This window comes from Piliocolobus tephrosceles, chromosome 12 (assembly GCF_002776525.5).
Source record: "Piliocolobus tephrosceles isolate RC106 chromosome 12, ASM277652v3, whole genome shotgun sequence".
In the NCBI taxonomy this organism is placed as follows: Eukaryota; Metazoa; Chordata; class Mammalia; order Primates; family Cercopithecidae; genus Piliocolobus; species Piliocolobus tephrosceles.
The window spans coordinates 23,402,304-23,424,036 of NC_045445.1; the positions used below are offsets into that span (position 1 = coordinate 23,402,304).

The 21,733-nt window shown below is 45.6% G+C and overlaps 1 protein-coding gene and 1 long non-coding RNA gene across 3 annotated transcripts in view; one reads left to right on the forward strand and one right to left on the reverse strand.

Annotated features, from left to right (window-relative positions):
* ARHGAP36 (Rho GTPase activating protein 36) overlaps nucleotides 1–10,411 on the reverse strand; it is a 30,953-nt gene extending 20,542 nt beyond the window's left edge. Inside the window, exon 1 of one of the 2 annotated variants that reach the window (XM_023198862.1) lies at nucleotides 10,209–10,411. Coding sequence is in view for 1 of the 2 variants with exons in the window: in XM_023198863.2 (XP_023054631.1) it covers nucleotides 10,209–10,266 (58 nt within the window). In the remaining variant the exon portion in view is untranslated. The remainder of the gene's footprint in view (nucleotides 1–10,208) is intronic. The other variant, XM_023198863.2, reaches the window with a different exon arrangement.
* Nucleotides 10,412–10,509: 98 nt separating this feature from the next.
* LOC111531578 overlaps nucleotides 10,510–21,733 on the forward strand; it is a 41,662-nt gene continuing 30,438 nt past the window's right edge. The window contains exon 1 of the long non-coding RNA XR_002728318.1: nucleotides 10,510–10,611. This is a non-coding gene — a long non-coding RNA (uncharacterized LOC111531578). The remainder of the gene's footprint in view (nucleotides 10,612–21,733) is intronic.

The window sequence follows — 21,733 nt, forward strand, 5'->3', positions numbered from 1 at the left end:
GGGGTGGGGGTGCGGGTGTGGGCGGGGGTGAGAAGCACGTGTCCTGGCTGAGGGTGGGGCTGCGGAGGGGGGCAGAGGTCAAGGCAGTGAAAAGGCCAGGGGGAGGGTGCCGGGAGGAGGAGCCTCCGGCGGGGTCGACCATGCGCTGAGTCAGGGTCCCCGCGGAGCCCTCGCGCCCGCTCGCTGATTTCCCAGACCTTCTCGTTTTCCTGGGTTCTGCCTGGATTTTCCTTGGACCCAACTCACTCACTCCCTTTGCTTGGGAATGGGGAACATGGGGGCAACACCCCAGGTCAAAAAGAAAAGAGCATCTGTGCCCCCCCCCCCTCGCTCGCTCATCCCGCCTCCTTTCCTCCTCGCCCCCTTCTCTTCCGCCCAAAGAGAAGGCGGGGGCGGGCTGTGTGTGTATGTATGTATGCATGTAAGCGTGTGTGCACGCGCGCGCGTGCGGTAGATCTGTGTGTGCGTTCGGTGTGTGGCTGGGTGTGGGGGGGTGTGTGAGCGGAGCACGTTTTAGCTGGAGTGCTTGGTGTGGTGTGTATTTGGTTTGCGCTTTGACATGCAGCATGTGTTTGTGTGTGCACGCTTATAGGTTGTATGTTTCTGCCCGATTATAGTGGGATTATGTGGGGGCGGTTTGAAGGTGGGTGTGTGCTGCTCCTGCCGGGGTTTGTGGTCTTGCTATGGTGAGTGTATATGTGTGTGCAGTGTGTGGATGTGTGTGTGCCCGTTGAAGCTTGTGTGCATATGTGTGGTGAGTGTTTATGCTTAGATGCAGTGTGTCAATGTGGGTTTACAGGTGGTGTTTGTTGAAGTGTGTAGTGTGTGAATGTGTTCGTGTGCAAGATTTCTCTGTAAGTCAATCTACTTGAGGTGTGTGTTCAAAGGTTTATGCATGTGAGGGTGCGGTGTGTGTCTTTTGGTGTGATGTTCTCGTGTGTGGTGTGGACTCATGTGGTCAGCTTACGTGCTTGGATGAACGGGTTGTGTGTGTCTTGAAGGGGGATTGAAGCGTAAGTGTATGGGTGCGGTGTGTGAGAGTACAGGGTTGCCTGAAAGAACCAAGTGACCGTGTGTGTGGTTGGGGGCGGGGACGAGTGGGACGTTGGGCTGGGACTGAGAGGAGAAAAGAAGTAGGGGCCGCGACCTCGGCAGGGGTGCCCGCTGGTCTGATCTTCACCGTGGGAGTTCGCCTGCCCGCCCACCTCTGTGGCCAGCTGGGGCAGGGTGTGAATTTACCTGACTGCTTAGAGGAAAGAAGAGGAGGGCGCCGCACGTGATTGGCCAGGTAGGGCGCCTAGGGCGCGATACAGGGGCTGGTGGGAGTAAACTGGATAGATTCTTGGTTTCTGACCTGACACCCCTCCCCCGCCCAGGAGATCCCAGTTGGTGCCTAGCTGAGCCCAACTATTTGCTCAGGGCCTGGCTGTTTCACACCTTTTTGGCTTTGTGTGGGCAGATCCAGTTGCCTGGAAGCCCTTTCCCTTTGGGCCTTGTGACAAACTCCTACTTATTTTTTTTAAACCTAACTCCAGAATCACAAAACTTTCTCTGCTCTTCTGTGATTTTCCGTCTCAACTGAGGGCTCCCTTCTTTGAGCCACCACAAGTACACCCTTCATACTTCTCATGACATGATCATACATAACTGCAATCATTTATTTCCCTTTTTAAACTCTGAACTGCTGTAGAGAATACCTGGTATGTAGCAAGGATAGTTGTAATAATAATAATAATAATGTTACCGTTTGTTAAGTACCTACTGTGTACTGGGCATTGTAAGTGTTCTGACATGCATTATCTCCTTGGGTCCTTACAATGATCCTGTAAGGTAGATAGAGCCTTAATAATTGCTATTTTTACACTTCACACATCAGGCTCAGAGTAGTTAAGTAATTTCCCCAAGATCACACAGACCCTAGGAGGCAAAGCTGGTATTTGAACTCAGGTCTACCATATTTCCTAAACCTTTATTACATACCAGGTGGCTTTACTAAGAGTCCCCTGATTCCTGCTAGACATTGAAGTTTCTATCAAACATTATCATTTCTCTACAAATCTTTCTTTTGAGTTTACTGACAGCACCAGAAGTAGTCAGCATAATTACTTTCTTTGTCTCCCAGACAGCGGATACTTTCTCCACCTAATTACCTGCTTTGTTGATACTTCAAAATCTGTAATTACTGTAGGCACAAGTGCACCTCACTAGCTCCAGTTCTGGGAGCTCTCCATAGGCTGGTGCTGAAAGAAAGAGTTGAAAATGAACATTTTCCAGCCATAGGGTCAGGGGAATTGGGTATGGAGGGAAATGGAGCTGAAGAATCAGGGTGGAGTAAGAGAATCATTTCACAGCTCCCCCAGACCCATTTTTACAACATTACTACCAGAAGTTGGTATATGGCAAATTTCAAATAGAGCAAGCATCTCCATACCAAACTGCATGTAGAAAAACAAGCAGAGCTTCTCCCTCAGAAAAGATTACTGAATGGACCCCATTTTATATTATTCATGAGTCGGGGGGCACTGCACTTTCCTAATGGGGCTCATGCTGCTCTAATGCCTTCCAAGCAGCCTCATCTGAGAAACCCAAATTAAAGCAATACATCGCATTTTGGGGAACACATTTATGGGGGGAGCATGATGTCATCCCAGTCACAGCTAAAGGGCCTCTGGAAGCACTAGCTCCCAGCTTAGCCCCCAGGGAACCAGCCTAGACTGCTGCAAAGAGGTCAGGGGGTGGATAGAGAGGGACAATTCAACAGTGGTGAGTCACTTCGCCACTTTTCAGGGGGGAAAGTGAGAAGCACGATTTAAATTGCCACTGTTATTATTGTGCCCTTTCATCTGGCACAAATGAGCCTGGTGCGTGGATGAAAAACAGTTGGAACATCCATAAAGCTTCCCCCCAGCTGGGCCTGGGTCAGCACCTCATCCCGGGTGGGCACAAAAAGCATTGCCAAAAGTATTCTGTAGCCACAAAGTCTCCTTTTTGGGGGAAAAGGGGAGCCTAAATATGTCAGTCTTACTCAGGCAGGGCATAGACCGCCTGAAGCCCCTTGGTTTCATTAAACTTAAATCCATACAAGGTGTTCAGGCAAACTTTGGTATCTTCTAGCATCTGGTCTCAGATGCTCAGCTTTCCTGCTGCTGTGGGGCCAATCTGACACCTCCTCACTCTCCTCTGAATATACCGGCTTCACTTCCACCTCCTCACAGCTGTTCATGTGAGGCCTCTCTTCCTCAGAGGGTCTGCCCCTGCTTCTCAACACCAGCACACACACATACGCACACATGCATAAACACATCACTAGACTACCCATCTAAATCCTATTGTGTCAGTTCCACTTTGGTTCATAAAGACCATCTGGTTCACTCCAGCTCAGTGTTCCTGCCTGTGAAATGGAGGACAAACTTCAACTCTGAAGAAGCCAAAAGCTCCCGGCTATGGCTCCAAAGATGCAGTCGTGGGCCAGGGACTACTAGCATAATGGAAAGCTATCCTTCTCTGATGCCCCCCCCCCATATAAATGGGGCAATAAGAGGGGCTATCAGAACACTTATCAACATGCCACCACCATGGGATAGACAGACACACATACCCACGCGCGCGCGCACACACACACACACACACTCTTTCCTTGGAGCTTAAAATCGCCATCATAAGTCTCTCTTGCTTTGGAGTTCAGGAAATGCGTTCCTATAACATGAAGATTATATAGGGAATTGCAAAGGTGGAAAATGCTTTAATAACTCCCATTACGGTCCAATATAAACAGAGATTTGCTTAATTTCACCCTAAATATGAGAATCTGGAGGAGCAGGGTACCAAAATGTGGATTTTTGTGGGGAGAGAGATCATGGTTTCCCCATGAAAGTAAAGCCCTTGAAAATCAGGGCTTTTGTTTTTTCCATGTGGGGAGGGCAGAGAAAGACCACAGGCTTCAGAATGAGACAGCTTTGTGTTGATATCCCAGCTTGAGCACTTACTTGCTGTGTGATCTTGGCAAGGTTACTTCACCTCTCTGAGCCTCAGTTTCCTCAACTGTAAAATGGAGATGTTAACACCTGCCTAGAATTGCTCAGATGACTAAAGGAGGTAAACCATAGAAACCATCAGCCAAGTGCTTAACAGATACAGTAAATGTTTAAGAAAAGGTTAGTTAATTCCCTTCTGCACTTTTTTTCCTTCTCATGTAGCCCAGAGTGTCTCAACCATGGTGTTCAGGGAGTGGAGCCAACTGACTAAACTGCCAATTTTCCTCATTACTGGCTTGTCTGACACTTTTGAAATAGTCCCTCTTCTTTTAGGATGATGTTTGATCAGCCTAATGCAGCCCCGGAACAACTGGACCTTAAGTCCAATTCTCACTCTGCAGTTTCTCCTTGCAGTGTTAATGAGACCAAGGTTTCGGATATAATACTCCACACAGGAAAGTTTCAAACTTTCTGCTCACTGTCCAGACTTCCCTCCACCCCAGTTGCTGATCCAGCCCCAACCCAGTCTCCTAAATATGTGCCATTGTGCCCCAGAAAGTAAAAGCATGATTATTTCCTGGCTAAGATTGCCCTATGACTCCTGTTTTGTTTTCCCCTCACTTTCATTCTAGAAATAATAGTGCCTAAGGCCATCCAGTTTGTAGCAGCCACCTATGTTGAGGGGTAGATGGGATGATAGAGAAAGATATGATGGTTCTCTGAGATATGCTATGCAGCACCTAAAATACATCTCTGATTAGTTTTTATTCATGTGTTCCCAATGAAAGGAAAATAAATTCTACCCTTTGCCAAAACTAGTGAAGTGGAAGAAGACCCCAGTCTGAACCCCCTCCCTGGTGCTTTTGCCTCCCTCTAGAGACAAAAGCAAGTCATTGCAAGCTACAGCTGCATTTAAGCAGGGAGTGGTGGAGGAAGAAGGGGAACTTGGGGAGGGGGGGGAGGTGGTGGTGGTGGATATAATCCCACGGAGGGATAAAAAGACTACAGAGTAGAGAGGTATTGAGATTCATGGCAGGAAAAGCTCTGAGAGGTCCCCACCTAGATGTTCCCAGACTCTGGAAGGTGCCTTCAACTCCTCCCTCTCCTTCATCCCTTCTATTTATCCTGCATGCTACCCTCACTGACCCCAGATACCTCCTTGCAAGTGAGTACCTCTGAGGATTTAAGAATTTCGAAAAACTTCTCCAGCTCCTACCCCTGTCTGCTTCTGTGGAAGTCCTGGAGCCTCAGCTTTGAAAAGGGAAATGGGAGGGGTAACAATTAGGTGTCAACCACATCGAACAGAGAATAGTTAGAGCAGGGGTTCCAGATACGTCCATGCCACTTAGTAAGTTTCCTTAATAAGCAGGGACCTACCTGCTGAGTATTGGGTACCCATCCCGAGGAAGCCGCGTGGTTGCTCAAGAAGTGTATCTGAGACGTGACAGTAGCTGCCAAGGCTCATCAAACACGCCATCTACCTACTTCTGCTGATACATGTGAGAACAAATGATACTGCCAGCAGGAAACAGAAATCGTTTCCTAGTGACTCAGAGCCCCATCTATGAGGACACAGGTGGTGGGTTTGTATTACATCTTTCAGTTGAAATTCCTTTTCACAGAAAGAAATTTATAGATAATCAAATAAGTCAAAGACCGGCATCTGGGCCCTGGGCAAAGTATCACCAACATCATGTTGACCACCTAGTAAATGTCTGCCACATGTCAGCATAGGAGCTTTGCAAATGTTTCTCTCTTTTAATTTCACTCAAGCTTTGAAGTCAGATCAAAAAGGATTGTAATCCTTGCTCAGCCACTGTGTGACAGTGGGCAAGTTACTAAACTTCTCTGAGCTTTTGTCCTTAAAATAGAGACAATAATACTAACCTCAGAGAGTTGTTACAGTTAGAGATAGTTTATGTAGAGTGACTGGTATTTACAAATAGTAAACATTTGGAAAAAATAAAACTTCTTTTGATAACTGACCATAGAAAGCATTTAATATAATGACATCTACAATAGCAGTAATAAGAACTGTTATTATTATTTATAACCACAAAATATAGACATCATTATGTCATTTTAAGAGAAGTTAAGTAACTCTCTCACAGCAACCTTATAAGAGCTGGCCTGGGATTCAAACCAGTTGTCCTCTTCCCACCCAGAGTTAGTGGAAATTTCATGATCATTGGGAAGATCATGTTTGGCTGGCCTGATCCAGTTATTATATTTAAACTACAATTAGAAGAAAAAATATATTTAAACTGTGTATAGTGGGATTCTAGATCACTGTATAGATTATTTGCATATCACAGGTCCTAAATTTGCCTTTTTATGCCTTTTTAAATTAGTAATTGAAGAACAAACTTCATAGACTTTAGAAAACAGAGAGAAATAGCTATTATGCCACCACCTTAATAGATTCTCTAACTTTATCTTATTGTCAATTTCTTTCTAGTCTTTCGAAAATGCATATTTGACAGTTATAATCATACCATTTTCTATGTTGTTACATATTCTTGGCAAAAACAATTTTTATGATTCTATGCAATCTAACAAGTGGATATGTCATGGATTTTATTTAACCATTCCACTATTGTTGGACATTTAGGTTGTCGTAGTAGGTAGTTGTGAAAAAAAAGGAATAAGGTTACTTTCACCGTTGCCATAATCACCCTCAGGACCTGGTGTCTTGCTTCTTGCTCTATCAGTGCTCAATGCTTTCCGTCATTTGATATTTAAGCTTGATAAATGTCAGCTCTACTGCTGGAGTCTGAGATACATTTGCAAGAGTATTATTTTCTGCCGGTTTTCATCACACAGATTCTGTATTTCATCCTCACGATGGGTAAAGTGTGGGCTAAGCTCTAGAGCATCACATTTTTTTTTCCTCTGGGAGAAATGTCTTTTGAGGTACAAACAAGTAATAAAGAAAATTGGGGAAGTCCTGCCATTGGTGAATGGGGGTGCTTATCTGAGGACCTGACCTGGAGAATGGGGTGTCTCATTGGCAGTCACGCCCCATCTCTGGAAACTGATCCTGCTGCAGCACAACTAGGCCTGGCCTCAGCAAATCGATTTGGTCCCATCTCCAAGAAAAGATCAAATTTGTATGTAAAGTGGGCCCCAGGGTCCCTTCAGCTTTAGAGCTTTGGCTGCTTTACAGAAGTCCAATTGTTTGAGGCCAAATCCAATGCCAAGAGTGAACTGGGGAGAGAATTTCAAGTGGGTCAATTGTGCTGTCTCTTTCCCTGGGAAAGAAGGCCTTTCTGGGCCCTCTTTCCTCCCAGACCTCAATGATGCCTCTTCCAAGTGCCTTCCTATGGTTGCCCATTGCCCATTGTCGCCCTCAAAAAATTGTTCTGATGCAAGCCACCATGGCACATGTATACCTATGTAACAAAACTGCACTTTCTGCACATGTATCCCAGAATTTAAAGTAAATTTTTTCTTTAAAAAAAAGAGTTAAAACAACAAAAAAATAGCAAATATCAATAAAAGAGTGATGATATTCTAATGAAGACAAAATAAACCTGCCCCTCAAAAAAAAAAATACTGTGACATACCAACTATCTCTTGGGCAAGTGTAATGGGGATGAAGGAACATTTAGATACTGCCCCACTTCTGCCCAGTCAGGTGACAGCTTCCTCCCCCAACCCCATCTCTGATGCCTGAAGACTTCTGAAAGACATTCGAAGGGAGGCACCAAGGCAATTACAGCCCTGCAGAATATCAATAGTTACCCACTAAGTTACTCTTCACATTGTACAGCATTTCTCAGGGGGAGTGCAATGAAGTGAGCTCTTGCCCAGTCAAAAAACTACCCAAAGATTATTTATTTCAAAGTGATGCCCTGTGACTTAAGTGAGATTATATATGTAAGGAACTGAGCCTAAGGGCCCAGCATTTGGGAAGTGCTTCACATATATCAGCTGCTCTTGTATAAGTAGTAAAGCTGATGTAGGCAGTGGTGTGCAGGGGTATATTGGGGAATAGGTCCCACTAGACTAGAAATGCAGCAGCGAATATAAGGTCTTACACTTGAGTTCAAACACCAAATACAGAACGGAGACTCTGAAAAGAACTTGGGTTTACTTAAGGAAAAAGAGTAGCTTTCGTTGAAAGTAATTCAATGTAAATAAAGTCTTTGTGTGAACTGTGTGGCTGTGCATGGGATTTGTGAGCGGTGCATACACGGGTAATGTGAGCATATTATGCTGTGTGTAGAAAGTATGTAGTGCATGTGAGGCATGTGTGTGTTCATGGCTTTGCACGTGGGCATGCATAGGTGTGGTAATGTGTATGCTATGTGTGTGTTTATGACTACGTATGTGTGTACCTTGGGTGTGGCGTAGGCTTCCAAAAGAGGGAAAGTCAGCCATCCAGGACTATATTTATAGGGGCACAGCTGGAAAACCTCTTTTGGCCAGGTCATTGGACATTTATAAGTTGGAGCATGTTCAAAGAATAGCAGGTAGACATGAGTGGGGGCCTTGAAGCTATGTCACATGTTAAACAGATGAAGAAACTGGGGAAGTTTGGCCTAGGTAAGAACAGGGTGAGTTAAGGGTGGGACAATGGGGAGAGCTAGCACTGTTTCCTAGGAAGGAGGACCACGGAAGTCAATGCCAGGGCCAGAAGGTGGAAGCTCCCAGGACATAGATTTGGGTTTTGGGGTTCAGTTTAAGGAAAAGCCTTCTAATTCTAATAGACATTGCTGTTTTCAGATGGGAGTGGGCTTCCTGGTGTAATATGGACTCCCTCCTATGTGGTTATTCATAAAGAAGCCTTCATGTCCTTGATCTCATTGGAGTCACATGACGACCTTCTAGTCCAAGCAAGGGCAAAATGTTTCCCTCACCCTCTTTTTCAGGGTAGACTGTTAGAGCAGTAAGGCCTCAAAAGACATCTTATAAAACTCCCTTATATTTTTGATTCACCGGGATCATATAAACCTTAAAAATATGCAAAAGAAAAAATTAAACTCTGTGTGTATGCAGTTCTTTTTCCTTCTCAGAGATCTTGTTGCTGGCTCGAGGCTGTACTTGAACTGGCTAAGCATGCCGTAGTCTTTTAGCAGGAGGTCAAACTCCTGGGATGGTTCTCAGTAGGGTGTTGGGGCTGGCAAGATCTAAAAACAGGTCTCTGCTGAACTAAGTTGCTGAGGCCCCTTCTCTCCCTGACTTCCCTCCCCCGCCTGTCAGGGGGCAGAGGAAAGAGGAGACAACCCCAGGTTTGGTCTATGGCTGGTGCCCAATGACGCACTCTCACCAATATAGATTTTGGAGGTGGAGACTATGGAAAAACAGGTGGCTGTGGGGGCAGGTGGCAGCCTGAAGGAGGTGGGGCTTATCAAGGGGGAGTGAAGGACAGTATGGGTGGGGGTCCTGGGGTACGTCAAAAAGAAAATATCAGTCTCCTGAAACTTTAAGGACGAAAATATAATCAGTTGTCAAAATGTACTTTGTAGAAGCAGTTCCAGAAAAGGGGTGAAATGTGATCCACATATGCCGGTGCTGTGATCTTTGCACACTTGTGTCCTCAATTCCACAGAAATAGGGAAACCAAGCATTGATCTCAAGTACCCAAGGAAAGACCGCGACTAAAGACCCCAGGGGTCCACTACTGGGCAGTCTGGGGCAGTGGGCAGCTGGCAGAGCCTAAGCTGACCCATGTATGCTGCCAACCTGTTGGGTAACCCTGGGCAGGCTTTTCCTATCTTCAGTGTCATCATCTCTTAAATGAAGGAGTTAAATTCGACGACTCTGGGGGGTCCATTGCTGATATTCTGTGTTTGAGATTGAGACAAGGGGACAAACTTCAAGGCAAAATGAACCCCCGCCTCCGTCAGGATCCCTGGGGCCTGGCTTGCCCTGTCAGGGACATTCATCCTTGGGCCTTTAGGGTCCTTGAGTTGTGGGACGCCGCTCTGAGCGTCTGGCCCCAAGGCTCTGGCTGTCCCTGCGGGCGGCTGAGCCAGCGACTCCGCCCACGCGCTCGTCCCGCGTACCGCCGAGCCATTAGCGCGATTGCTCGCGGTTCCCGGCAAAGCTGGTGATTTATGCGGGGCCTCGACGGGGCAGTCCCTTGAGCCAGGAACAATTAGCTAAAAGCCAGCAGGAAGGGAGGCAAGGGGGCGACCAGCCAAGCCCCAGGGCGCCCAGCCGGGGCTGTAGCCGCCGGCCGCCCCCGGCCGAGCACCCCAGCCCCCCGACTCGGTGGGCCCCACTCACCACGGCGGGGGCGGGGCTCAAAGGCCGAGGCGAAAAGGCAGTCCAGTATCCACGCCATGACCCGCGCTGAGTGCCCGGCAGCTCGCAGTTAACCTTTGCGTCGTCTCCCGCACTGGCCGCCCTAAGTAGCCCCCGGTGACCACGCCCTGAGCCGCACCCTGCACCCAGCTAAGAGTGTCTCGGTCACCGGACACCTCGAGCATGTCACGAAGGGGGCAGGGCCTCAGGGAAACCCCCCCCCCTCCTGCCAGAAGAGAGGCCGCTGGTCCCGCAGCCCCTTGCCCCACGCGAAGGGAGGCCGAGACACACAGCTCCTGTCCCAGGAAGCTCTGACTCTGAGGGCGGGACCCTGCCCCTACCCCAGGGAGCCCAGAGCCTGAGGGGAGACGCCATCTCAGCCCTGGTGTGCCCCAAATCTGAGAGGGAGGGAAAGTCCCTGTCCCCCACCCCCTCCCCAGGAGCCCTTGATTGGGCACATAAAAGCAGGCCTGTCCCCAAAGGCTGGAATTTGAAGGCGAGGTAGCGCACCTGTCCCAGGGAGCCTCAGATCTGAGGACGAGACTGTATCCCAAGCTCTAGAAAACTCCACGATTTTGCGGAGCGTCATCTCAGCCCTCAAGAGGCCTAGTCTAAGCGGGAAGCAGTGTGTCCCCCCAGGATCCCTGAATCTAAAGGGGAGTTGATGTCTCAGCCTTTGGGGACCCTCCCACCGCCACCCTTAACCCCTCTCTTAGGGCAGGCATCACCTCAGCCCCGAGTAGCTCCAAGTCTGATTTAAATCACTGCTCTGTTCTAGAATGTGAGTAGGAAAAATGATTTTGCCGCCTCCCCCAAGAAGCCCCATATCTGAGAGTAATCTTACTTCCCTTGTCCTGGGAATTCTGCAGGGAAGAGGGAGATGCTCTCCTGCCTGGGAACATTTGTATTGAGGGGGTTGATCATCAACTGAGATAAAAGAACCCAGTGTCAAGTATGTACAAATATGGGGTACCCCCCACTTGCTGCCGACTTACAGATTCCACTGACAATGCTTTTGCTCAGGGCACTGATATGGGAGGGGGACCAACATTTATTTTTAGAAAGAATTTGATATTTGATATTTCAACGGGGGGTGGTACTGTGTTGGATTTTCTTACACTTCTTTTATGGCTTTGTATTTTTACATTTTAAATACATATGGGAGCACATGCCACAATGGGTTCAGTGTTTGGGGCCTCTGGTGGTGGTAAAAACAGCCCTGCCCCCCAAATCCTGGGGTGGAAGCAGCCACCAGAGATGGATCACATTGGGCAGGAAGGGCGTCTAAACGAAATTTCCTTTTTACTTCAAGCCCAGGGGCCCAAATTAATTTCTCTCCCAATTCGCCATTGGTAGCTGTACAGACATGACTCTGTGCCTTTTCTCCACTGGGAGAATGGGGCTCTGTTGATCAAAATGCTAGTGAGGAGGTAGAAAGAAATATGGAAAATCTTCTTCCAACATCTCGATTGCAGGCCAGAGGAGTGGAAGCCTCAATCATGGGATCCATTGGGGAGAACAGTTATTATATTTGCTTTGCTAACCACTGATATTAGCATTAACGCGGCAAAAGGGGTGCATAAAATGGAAAAATTGCCTGTACTTTGCCATACAATTCTTAGCAAAGCAGAGCTATCTTCGGAGTTTAAAGGTATTCCACTCATTTCCCTTCCTTTCTGGGAAACATGGTACCTCTCTGCCTTTGTACCAATTTCTAAATCATTTCCAATTTTATCTGTTTTCTAAAAAGCAATCACAGACAACAAACACTCACCAGATCTGCTCTTTTACCAATTTCTGCTTTACAAATACCTACTCATCCAAGCCAAATAAGCCTGACATCTAGAAATGTCCAGTTTCAGGCCCGGGATATTGAAATCTCAGCCTTACCTCTTCCCATGAGCTTATCCAGCACCAGCTTTTGAAAGGGCCTCAATGGGTTCCTTTTTTTCCCAACTGAATGAGCTTTTTTTGGGCTCCCTCATGGCACAAAATCTGCCTGCCTGGTCCAGTCCAAGAGTCCTTGGAAACTGAAATTGCTCTGCTTCCAGGGCAGCTCTACATGAGGTACAAACCCATGACAGCTGTCCTTCTTTGTTGCCTTTTCCTCAAGAGTTGTAATGTAGTAAAGGAACAAAGCTACAGAAACTCACAAACCTAGATTGGAAGCTCAATTCTGCTATGTTCTAGCCATGTAATCTTGGGAGGGTTATTTAATCTCGCTGAAGCTTAGTTTCCTCATCTGTAAAATGGGTATATTAATAGCTATGGAAAAAGCTCCAGGTGGACCAAAGCATCTACTCTTTTGGGAAAAAAGAGAAGAGAAAATACAGAGGTCAGAAGTGTTTAAAAAATTGATTTAGTAACTAAGTTAGCAGTTTTGCCCTGTCCCTTTTCTTTGACTTGCCTACTCTGCCACTTAATTACTTAGTGTTACATTCCCTTTGAAAATCTTTATCCTTAACTAAATGTCCTGGGGTAGAAGGACATAATAGACATAATAAGGAAATGCATTCATCCATCAATCCATTAATTCATACAACAAATATTTGTCAAATGTCCTCTAGGTGCCAGATATTGAGCTACGCAAATAATGTTGATTCACTCAATGAATTATTATGCAATTATTTTTAAGTGTATAATTTAGAAGCTTATATGATAATCTGAAAATACGCATATGATACTTTTAAATGAAAAAAAGGCAGGATGCAAAATGTGTGCACACTGTAATATAAACAGCACAAATAAATAATAAACCTATATACAGAATAAAAGGCTAAAAGGAATCACACTAGAATCTGAGTCGTGATTGTATTTAGGTAATGCAATTATGGGCAATTTTTAACTGTTTTATTATTTTCATATCTTAGTATTCTCCAGTTTTTCTTTAATAAACATATATTATTTTCTGGAGTTAGAAAATCCTACTTAGAAAAACATCTACAACTTTGTCTCTGCTGAATAAAGGACTAGGCTAGACAGGGGAATGACGAGGGCCTTTAGGTTGGGGTTGTGCCAGTGGCACAGGGCACTTGGGCTGGCTTTGGTGACCCAGAAAAGGCTGAGAAAGTTGGCCTGTGAGTAAAATGCAGAATTCCCTTCCTGTGCAGGGGCACGTAACAAGTTATGACTCCTCCTTTCTGAGGACATAGGAGTTCTTAGTGCCCCCATTGAGCAGCCAGGAACTTGCTAGCCTAGACCTGTAATCCTCATCCCACAGTATGTGCTCACAAGGGACACATAGGACATCTTTGTCCTCACTCTGACAGTCCAAGACCTACAGCTTGACAGTTTGCTGCTTCTTAAGCATCTTTTATTGTAATTCCAATTAAAAGCCAAGTATCCTGCTCCTAGCTTGGGTCATTGTCTTCCCAGAGGTCTTTAGCCACAATGATGTAGTGAATCTGGGGGTTTGCTGACTTTTAGAAGATAGGCTTCAGACCTTCTTAACTTTTTTCCTGAAGCCCAAAAGTGCTTGACACCGGGGCATATAATTGCTACTTAAATGGGACTGTAGGAATTAAAGGCCCTTAAACCTTGTCGTGGATCAGTGTTTCCCTAAGTACAATCCATTGGACCAGATGCATCAGAATCACTTGGAATGTCATATAACAATGCAGATTCCTTGCTCCCACTCCAGTCCTACTAAACAAGAATTTCTGGGCATGGAGACTAGAAAATAGTACTTTTAACAGGCCCTTCATGGGGGTTTTATGCCCATTAAAGCTACAGAAACTCTAATGTAGAAGAAAGAAGTCTTTCCCTGCAAACCCTCCCATTGCACCCTAGCTACAGGGAACACTGCGGCACCCTAGCCACAAGAAACACTGGGGCAACCAAACAGGGAAACTGGTCACTTTAACCCCACTCTACTTTTTTTGGGTGCATGGGGAAATACGTAGCATGGAAAATTGACCAAACCTTGAAACTTGACTCCTCACAGGGCCTAGGTGTGTTCAAAATGAGCATACTCCATACAAGTCATTCATTTGGATTTTCTAAGAATCCTTGTGTATATGTCTACATAGCACTTCCCAGTCAGGTAATTTCATTTGAACTTTCTGCTTGTTGGGTTCCTTGCATCAGGCAAGAGAGCACAGTGGAAAGGGCAGTTAAAATACCAAGAGTGAGGCTGGACTTACTGGCTGACTGGCTGGGTGAATGTGTGTCTGCTTCCCAACATGAGCCTCAGGCTCCTCCTCTATGAAGTGGGAATCTCAGTCCTGCCGCCCACCTCCCTCTACAGCAGGCTTGTCCAACCCATGACCCACGGGCCACATGCAACCCAGGACAGCTTTGGATGCAGCCCAACACAAATGTGTAAACTTTCTTAAAACATTATAGGATTCTTTTGCCGTTTGTTTTACCTTATCAGCTATCATTAGTGTTAGTGTATTTTATGTATGGCCCAACATTTCTCCCAAAGTGGCCCAGGGAAGCCAAAAACTTGGACACCCCTGCTCTACAGATTGTTAGGAAGGTCTCTGCATTTTCAGGAATGAGATAACAAAGTACTTATCTCTGGGCCCATGAAGGGAATTGGCAGATCGGCACCCTGCCCCCCCAGCATGTCCTTTTGAGAAGCCCTATCAGAAGGTCCACACAGAGCGCACAGGGATCATATTTGTTCTCTAAAAGGGACTCCAAGCCCCAGGACCTCAAGACCCCGCCTCCCTGGTTTTCTATTTGTGAAAGACTTAACTGGGCAAATGGTAAATGTGTCGGTTAAATCATGGGTGCTTCAGGGGACCGCTTTGAACCTCAGAAGGGCCTCCGTTTCCTCATTTCTCAAATGGGGTTATACAGAGAAATCTTGAAGTTCCTTTCTAGCTACTTAACAGCATTTCTAGGGGTACACTCCTTCCACAGCACTTTTTCCCCATAGCTCTATTAATTCTAAACATTTTCATATCACTGAAACCTGACAAAGTCCTGGCACCATCTTTGTGGGGTAGATATGGGAGAGAATTATTCCCATTTTCTTAGATTTAGAAAAGTGAGGCAAAGTAAGTGACTATCCCAAAGTCACCCAGGGGAGAAGAGATGAGCTGAGACCAGCCTCCACATCTCTCGCCCCCTGCCCATTCTTTTTCGGTACTCCTTGCTAGATCCCAGGAGCTGTCTGTCAGTGTGCTGACACCACTCAGGAAAATGCAAGTTTCATCCTGACACCAGAAAGACAGAGCAACGATTACGCTTCAGTCCCCAAGGAGGCAGAAAAATTGCTTTTAGTTGACAAGTGCATCTCCCACACACATACCCCTCTGGTTGAATGAAAAGATAAAATCAAGTTAAAAATCCCAAATGCTCACTTAATTTTGTAAAGCATTTTGCTCTTTGAGCTAGGGGTAGGCAGGATGAGAGAATTTTCCAACTCCAGAAGTCTCGACAGGGTGGGGTAGGGAGAATAGTGGGAACTAAGGGGGGCACAGAAAAAAAAAAGTCAGAAAGAACAAAAAGGATGGGGAGGTTTTCTTTTAGTTTTGTGCCATAATCAATAAGAAAATGGAGTTATCTGAAAAAAGAACTAGAAAAAACTCAAGTGTGTGCTTATGCCTTTGAAAAACTACAAGACATGCAAGCCACTGACATTTCCATTCTAGATGAAAATTCTATGGCTTCCGATAACAAGAGTTTAGGGGCTCAGCAGGGGGACTGTCCACTTCTATGTATTACCATAGACTCCTGGGCTTTACTACCTCTGAAGGTCATCCCTGCAAAGCACTTGCCTTTATATATTTAAGTGTATCAGCTCCCGACGTACTCTCATATGTATTTTCAATCTGAATTGCATACAGCTTTGGGAGGCTGGCAGGACAGAGATTAGCACAACTCTCATTTTATAGAGGAAGAAACTGAAGCTTGAGGAAGCGGAGTGACTTGCCTGAAGTCACTGCCTTTGTTGTTTGTTTGGAACCTGTTCTTGAACCACTTTTGTGCTTCCTTCTTTTGTGCAGGGTTCCCTCTCACACTAGCCATATCCAGCCTAAAATCTGGCCTTAGATCTTATATGTCTCTTGACCCCTCCCCTGGACTCCAAAACTTGGAGACTTTCACCTTGCTGAGAATTCCAAAGCCCTTAGAAAGCCTGAGAATCTCCCCAGCTAAGAACATTTTATTCTTAGTCATGAAATGTCATGATATCTGCAACATATTTTCAAGTGTGTGTGTATGTGTGTATGTATGTGTGTATATATATATATATATATTTGACTCTCTCACTATCTCTATATGTTTGTATATTCATATTATATAGATAGATAAATATATATCTATATATTATATAGATAGAGAATTTATTGTGCATATATATATACACACACACAAGTATTTATTGTGCTGTTCTTTCAAATTTACCTTATGTTTAAAAGTCTGAAAATACAAAGTTAAGGGGAATCTCCTCCCAGGCAGCCACCCGACCGGTTTACTCTAAAATTTGAGAGTTAGTGGTACATCCCTCCCACAGGGCTCTACCTCAGGACTCTGTCAGGATGACCTGGCCCCAAACACAGAACTAGCTCCGCAGGAGGGGAAGGCTACACCTGTGAGTGGTTGTGATGTCTCAGATGGAGCTTGGGTGCTGGTAAGTGGCTCCCTGTACTGCATTGGAGTTTAGGGTGAAGGATTTGATGGCAAAGCAGCTTAAATTAGAGCCCGAGAGGAGTCCTTAAACAAATTCTAATTAGAGCTGGCAATTTTCCTAAAATAATGTTTTCTTTAATTTCAAAACTTGCTCATCAGGGTTGAAAGTGCCATTAGAGATAAGCTAGTCCAACCTCCTCTCATCACGGGGGCCGGTGGGAAGGGGGCACTGAGATCCAGAAAGGGAAAGTGACTTACCCAACATCGCCTAGCAAGTTAGTGGCTGAAAAGGGACTAAAAGCCAGGTGTCCAGCATCCTAGTCCAGGGCTCGGTCCATTACATCACACTGCTATCCCACTTTGGCTTCCTGGGTTCTTGAAAGGTCATCTGCCCACCCCAGGGCTTGCTTTCTTCAGACCAGCGTGGCACTTGGGGGATTTGCAGTCAGCGACAGTCCCTGCTGCTGGGATCTGAGCCAGGCGCCTGAAGATGGCACCTGTCACATCCCATTGGAATGAATTACCTCCCTATGAAACTGAGAGGGCCAGGCGGAATCTGGGAGCGGCACCTTGAGAGCAGAGTCAGTCCTGGCCCGCCCGGCTAGTGTGCCATGGACATTCAAGGTAGAGAAGGTCATGGAAAATATCCTGAGCACTGTTTGCTGGGAAGCTTTCCACCTCTCTTGGACCCCAAGTGATTTATTGATTATTTTAGGGACAGCCACTCTGGTTTATTGGTTTAACTGCCATTACTCATGAGGGGGCTGCCTGCCCGCTGCATCCCCCAGTCTGTCTACTCACAGGATTGGTTCATGGGACAGCTTAGGTGGACCCTCGTGAGCCTGTCGGGATTAATGGCATTTGACTGTAGATCATGAGAAATCTCATCAGTTGCTGTGGGTGGAGGTGGATGAAGCAAGCAGGAAGAGGGCAGAGGAGAAGAAGGAAGATAAGCAATAGCGGGAGGGGACAAAAAGGACGAGGGAGAAGGGGGAGAGGAACGTGCAATAAAGGAATTCTCTTGTACAACAACCACTGACATTTCTGAGCCTGTAGCTTCCTCACTTTTAATCATTCCCTTCATTAAGTGCCATTTGTCAATGCAAATAGGTCTTTCTCCGTTATAACTCAATCTTGGGACAACCCACGCCTTAAACAAAGATGCAAGGCTAGCTCCAGAGCCCTAGGTTTCCCTAACTAAGGGGTTGTTTGCCCTTCCCTCCCTGCATTCCTCCATCCCAGGCACCATAAGAACACCAAAATTGGCCCTAGAACAAAAGATACCGAGGACTGACTTTATCTTCTGAGCTACTTTGGGTCTGGGCCCCGCCCAAGGACCCCCTCTTCTGACTTCTGTGGCCCAACACCCTCTCCTGATATCAAGCACCAGGGCTTATAACTGTCCTGCTGTTCTACCCTTCAGATCCCAGGGGAGTTATGAGATTGAAAACTAAGCGGTAAGGCAGGAAGGTGCCACAGAGATGCATCTGCCTAGGACCAGAGAGCAGCCATGCTGGAGAAGAGGGGCTGCAGCTGAGGCTGGGTCAAGTGGCAGGACGGCCATTTGATGCATTTGGCAGGCTGTGCACACATGTTGAATAGGTGAAAACCAGGGTATATTCAGAAAGCCTTTCCTTTTGCCCCTAATAAGGAAACTTCTGGCCAGAAGAAACTTAAGGCCCCTAGTGCCTTAACAAATAGAGGAACACTTAAGTCTCTGAGTGACTGTGGACCCTGACTTCATTTTTAAAAGTGGCTCTGGGGTGGCAGTTTCAGTGACAGGGAAGGAAGAGATTGTGTAACATGGGTATACGTCATGGACTGTAGGCCCTCCTCACTGGACCAGGCTCTGGGGCCTGGTATCCTGGGACTGGGGCTACAGCTCTCTGCCATCTCCCTAGGGAAAAAGCCACAAGTATATTCTCCAAATCACACACCTTGCTGTCCTCAGAGACAGTCCCTCAAATCTACTCAGTGATCATGAGATGCCCTGAAAGTTTTGGGGTCAACAGTGTTGATATTAGTGTCCAAGGCCAGGTTCAAGGATCAGGTGCAGAATGTTGGTTCCTCTGGCTTTTTTGTCCTTTCCTCCCACCTCAAAGGAAAAAAGGATCCTCTCTGGGGTTCTCCTCACTAGTATTCTGAAGCTCGGCCCCTTCTGCTGCTGCCACTTCAGTCACCAAGAAACCTCTGACCCTCTTTTACGTCTTCTCTTCCACTGACTCCTTCCTTCTTACGCACATCTCAAACCTCCCCATAAAGCATAATCTCTCACTTAGCCTTGCTCTACTTGCTCATGGGTCTGCAAAGCTTCTCAAATGTGTAGTGTCTACCATCAACTCACTATTTTACCTCTTTCCACTCCACTTCCACTCTTGAGGCCTTCCTAATTCTAGATGCAGTGGCTCCTTGTCAACTCTTAGCCCTCTTGGCCACTTGACAGCCATTTGCTACCCCATGATCTCTTTCTCCTTATTAATTGAAAACTCCTCTGCTCTCAGTCAAAACTCCCAGGTCTCATCTCTCAGGATTCTTCTTCTGCGTGTTCAGTAATCCTCTCTGTCATCTACTTATTAATCTTTTCTTTCCCTGTGGGCTTCTTCTTCCCCGTAGTCCACAAAAACATTGAAACGTTCCTATATGGAAACAATCTTCCCCCAACCCTGCGTCCCCTCCTAGCTATCATCCGTCCTTCCTTTCTCAGCCTTAGTCCTTAACACCTTGAAAGAGTATTCTAGATATGCTCACCTTACTTTTCCCCAAACACTCCTGCCATCCACGCAAGACAGCTCCTACCCCCTCCATATTTGCACACACACACAGCCCCTCTCAATACTGTTACCAATGTTTTTCTGGAGGCCTACTCCAAGGGGACACATCTCTGTCCTATTTTGATTTTCATTCTCTGCACAATGCTACATTGTAAGTCTCTATTTATTGAAACTCACTCTTCCCTTGGCTCTGACGACACTGTGCTATACTGGTGTTCTTACCTCTGATTTCTCCTTCTAGCTCTGTATTTTCCTTTGGTACCCTAAATGGGAGCATTGCTCAGGTCCTGTCCTCAATGCTCTATTCTTATGTGGAGGGCCTCATCTACTCTGATGGCCCTTATCTTTCTGGATCACTCACAATACCTAAAATAGTGTCCTCCATATAGTAGATACTTAAGTAATGTTTACCTAATTGATTAACATTTGTTAATTGCACAATGCCTGGTACACTTCAAATGTTCTGTAAAGACTATTATGGGAGATCTTAGAGTTTACAAGCATTTCCTGTGTATTTGCCTGTCTTCATCCTCATCATAACCCTGTAAGGATGATTTTTTCTTATTCTCATTTTTATAGATGAGAGAAGAGGAGGGAGCTAATGTTTGTTTTCTGCCTATTCTGTGCCAAGTGCTTTATACACATTTTAATTTAATTTTCACAACAGCACTGTGAAGTAGGTGTTCTTAGCCACATTATACAGATGGGAAAACTGAAGCTCAGAAAGGAATTCAAGATCACAAGGAGCATATAATTTGCCTCCTCTGCTATTTCATTGTTCTGTAAATTTGATCATACCAAATTTAGTGAGCAATACTGGGGAGGCATATAAAAGGTATCATATAGTGATATTATAATTATTGTTTACATATAAGTATTTTTTGGTTTGCATTCATATGAAATTTAATGTCACGCATATAAAGAGCTGAAGAGGAAAATAAAACCCTTCTATTTCCAAACATTCTCTGCCTTTCCCCTTGCATATTATAATAAGAAGAACAGATTATTAAACGTTTACCGTGTGCCAGGCATTATGTTTAGCGTTTTACATGTGTGCTTTCATTTAATTCTCACCACAACACTATGAGGTGGGGGCTATTATTATAGCTCAATTTATACATAAGGTAATTGTGCCTCATAGGAGTTAAGTAACTGGTTCAATGACCCCTAGTTAGTTTCTGAGGTAATTGAAATTTTAAGTCAGGTTGGTCTGACTCCAAAGTGAATATTCTTTCAATGATAGCAGGCTGCCTTTCTAAGAGGATAGGGAAACCAAGTCTCAGAGAGATTGTAATGTCAGGTCTCCTGACTCTACATTTTTTTCCACTTCGCTTCAGCTGCTAGCATCTCTTTGTTGAAGGGACTACTTTTATTGTCAATAATCTTTCTACGTCTGTGGTCTGTCTCCTCAACTACATTGTCAGCTCTGCCAAACCTCTTTAGATCCCCTACAGAGGGTTCTCACTAAATACTTGTCAATTGATAAGCACGGGGCTCTCTTCAGTTGAGAGAATTATTAATAACCATCAGACTTTGACAAAGCCCTTCTCATCGCCAAAGGAGTTGAGTCCTTGGAGCTTAGGAGATGTATCAATTCCTCGCCTTGCTGCAGCTTGAAGTCAGGAGCCCACACTGCCCGCCTCCGCACAGCATCCATTCTCCAGGGAGCCTCTATAGCGTCAGAATCATTTCACCGAAGGCTAAAATTATGTGTGTGACTCTGGGAGAGCGGGGTCTCCGTAAAGGGGGAGAAGAATGTGGGCTGTGGTTCTGAATGCAGATGGACCCTGGGGATGTTTCGCACCATCCAAGATGATGTGTCAACCTCTAGCAGTGGCACTCCATAGAACAAGCTTTAAAGAGTGATCATTACTGTTATTATTGGGAATATTAATAATCTTTCTTACATTTGTACTGTGAACTCCCATTTACGCAAAAGGCTCCTGCACAAGAATTCGTTATTTTTCATTTGTGCTGGCCTTCCACAAAACCTTTTGGGCTTTGATATTCCCCCAAAGAGATATTCCTCTGTCCAGTTTTTGGGAAAGGGAACCACCCCAGGGAAACAGAAACAGCTGAGACCCTGAGAACGGGAACCTTAGCTGGCTGGGACTGAAGGCCAAAAATTGATCCTGCCGAGCAATGAAATATGTT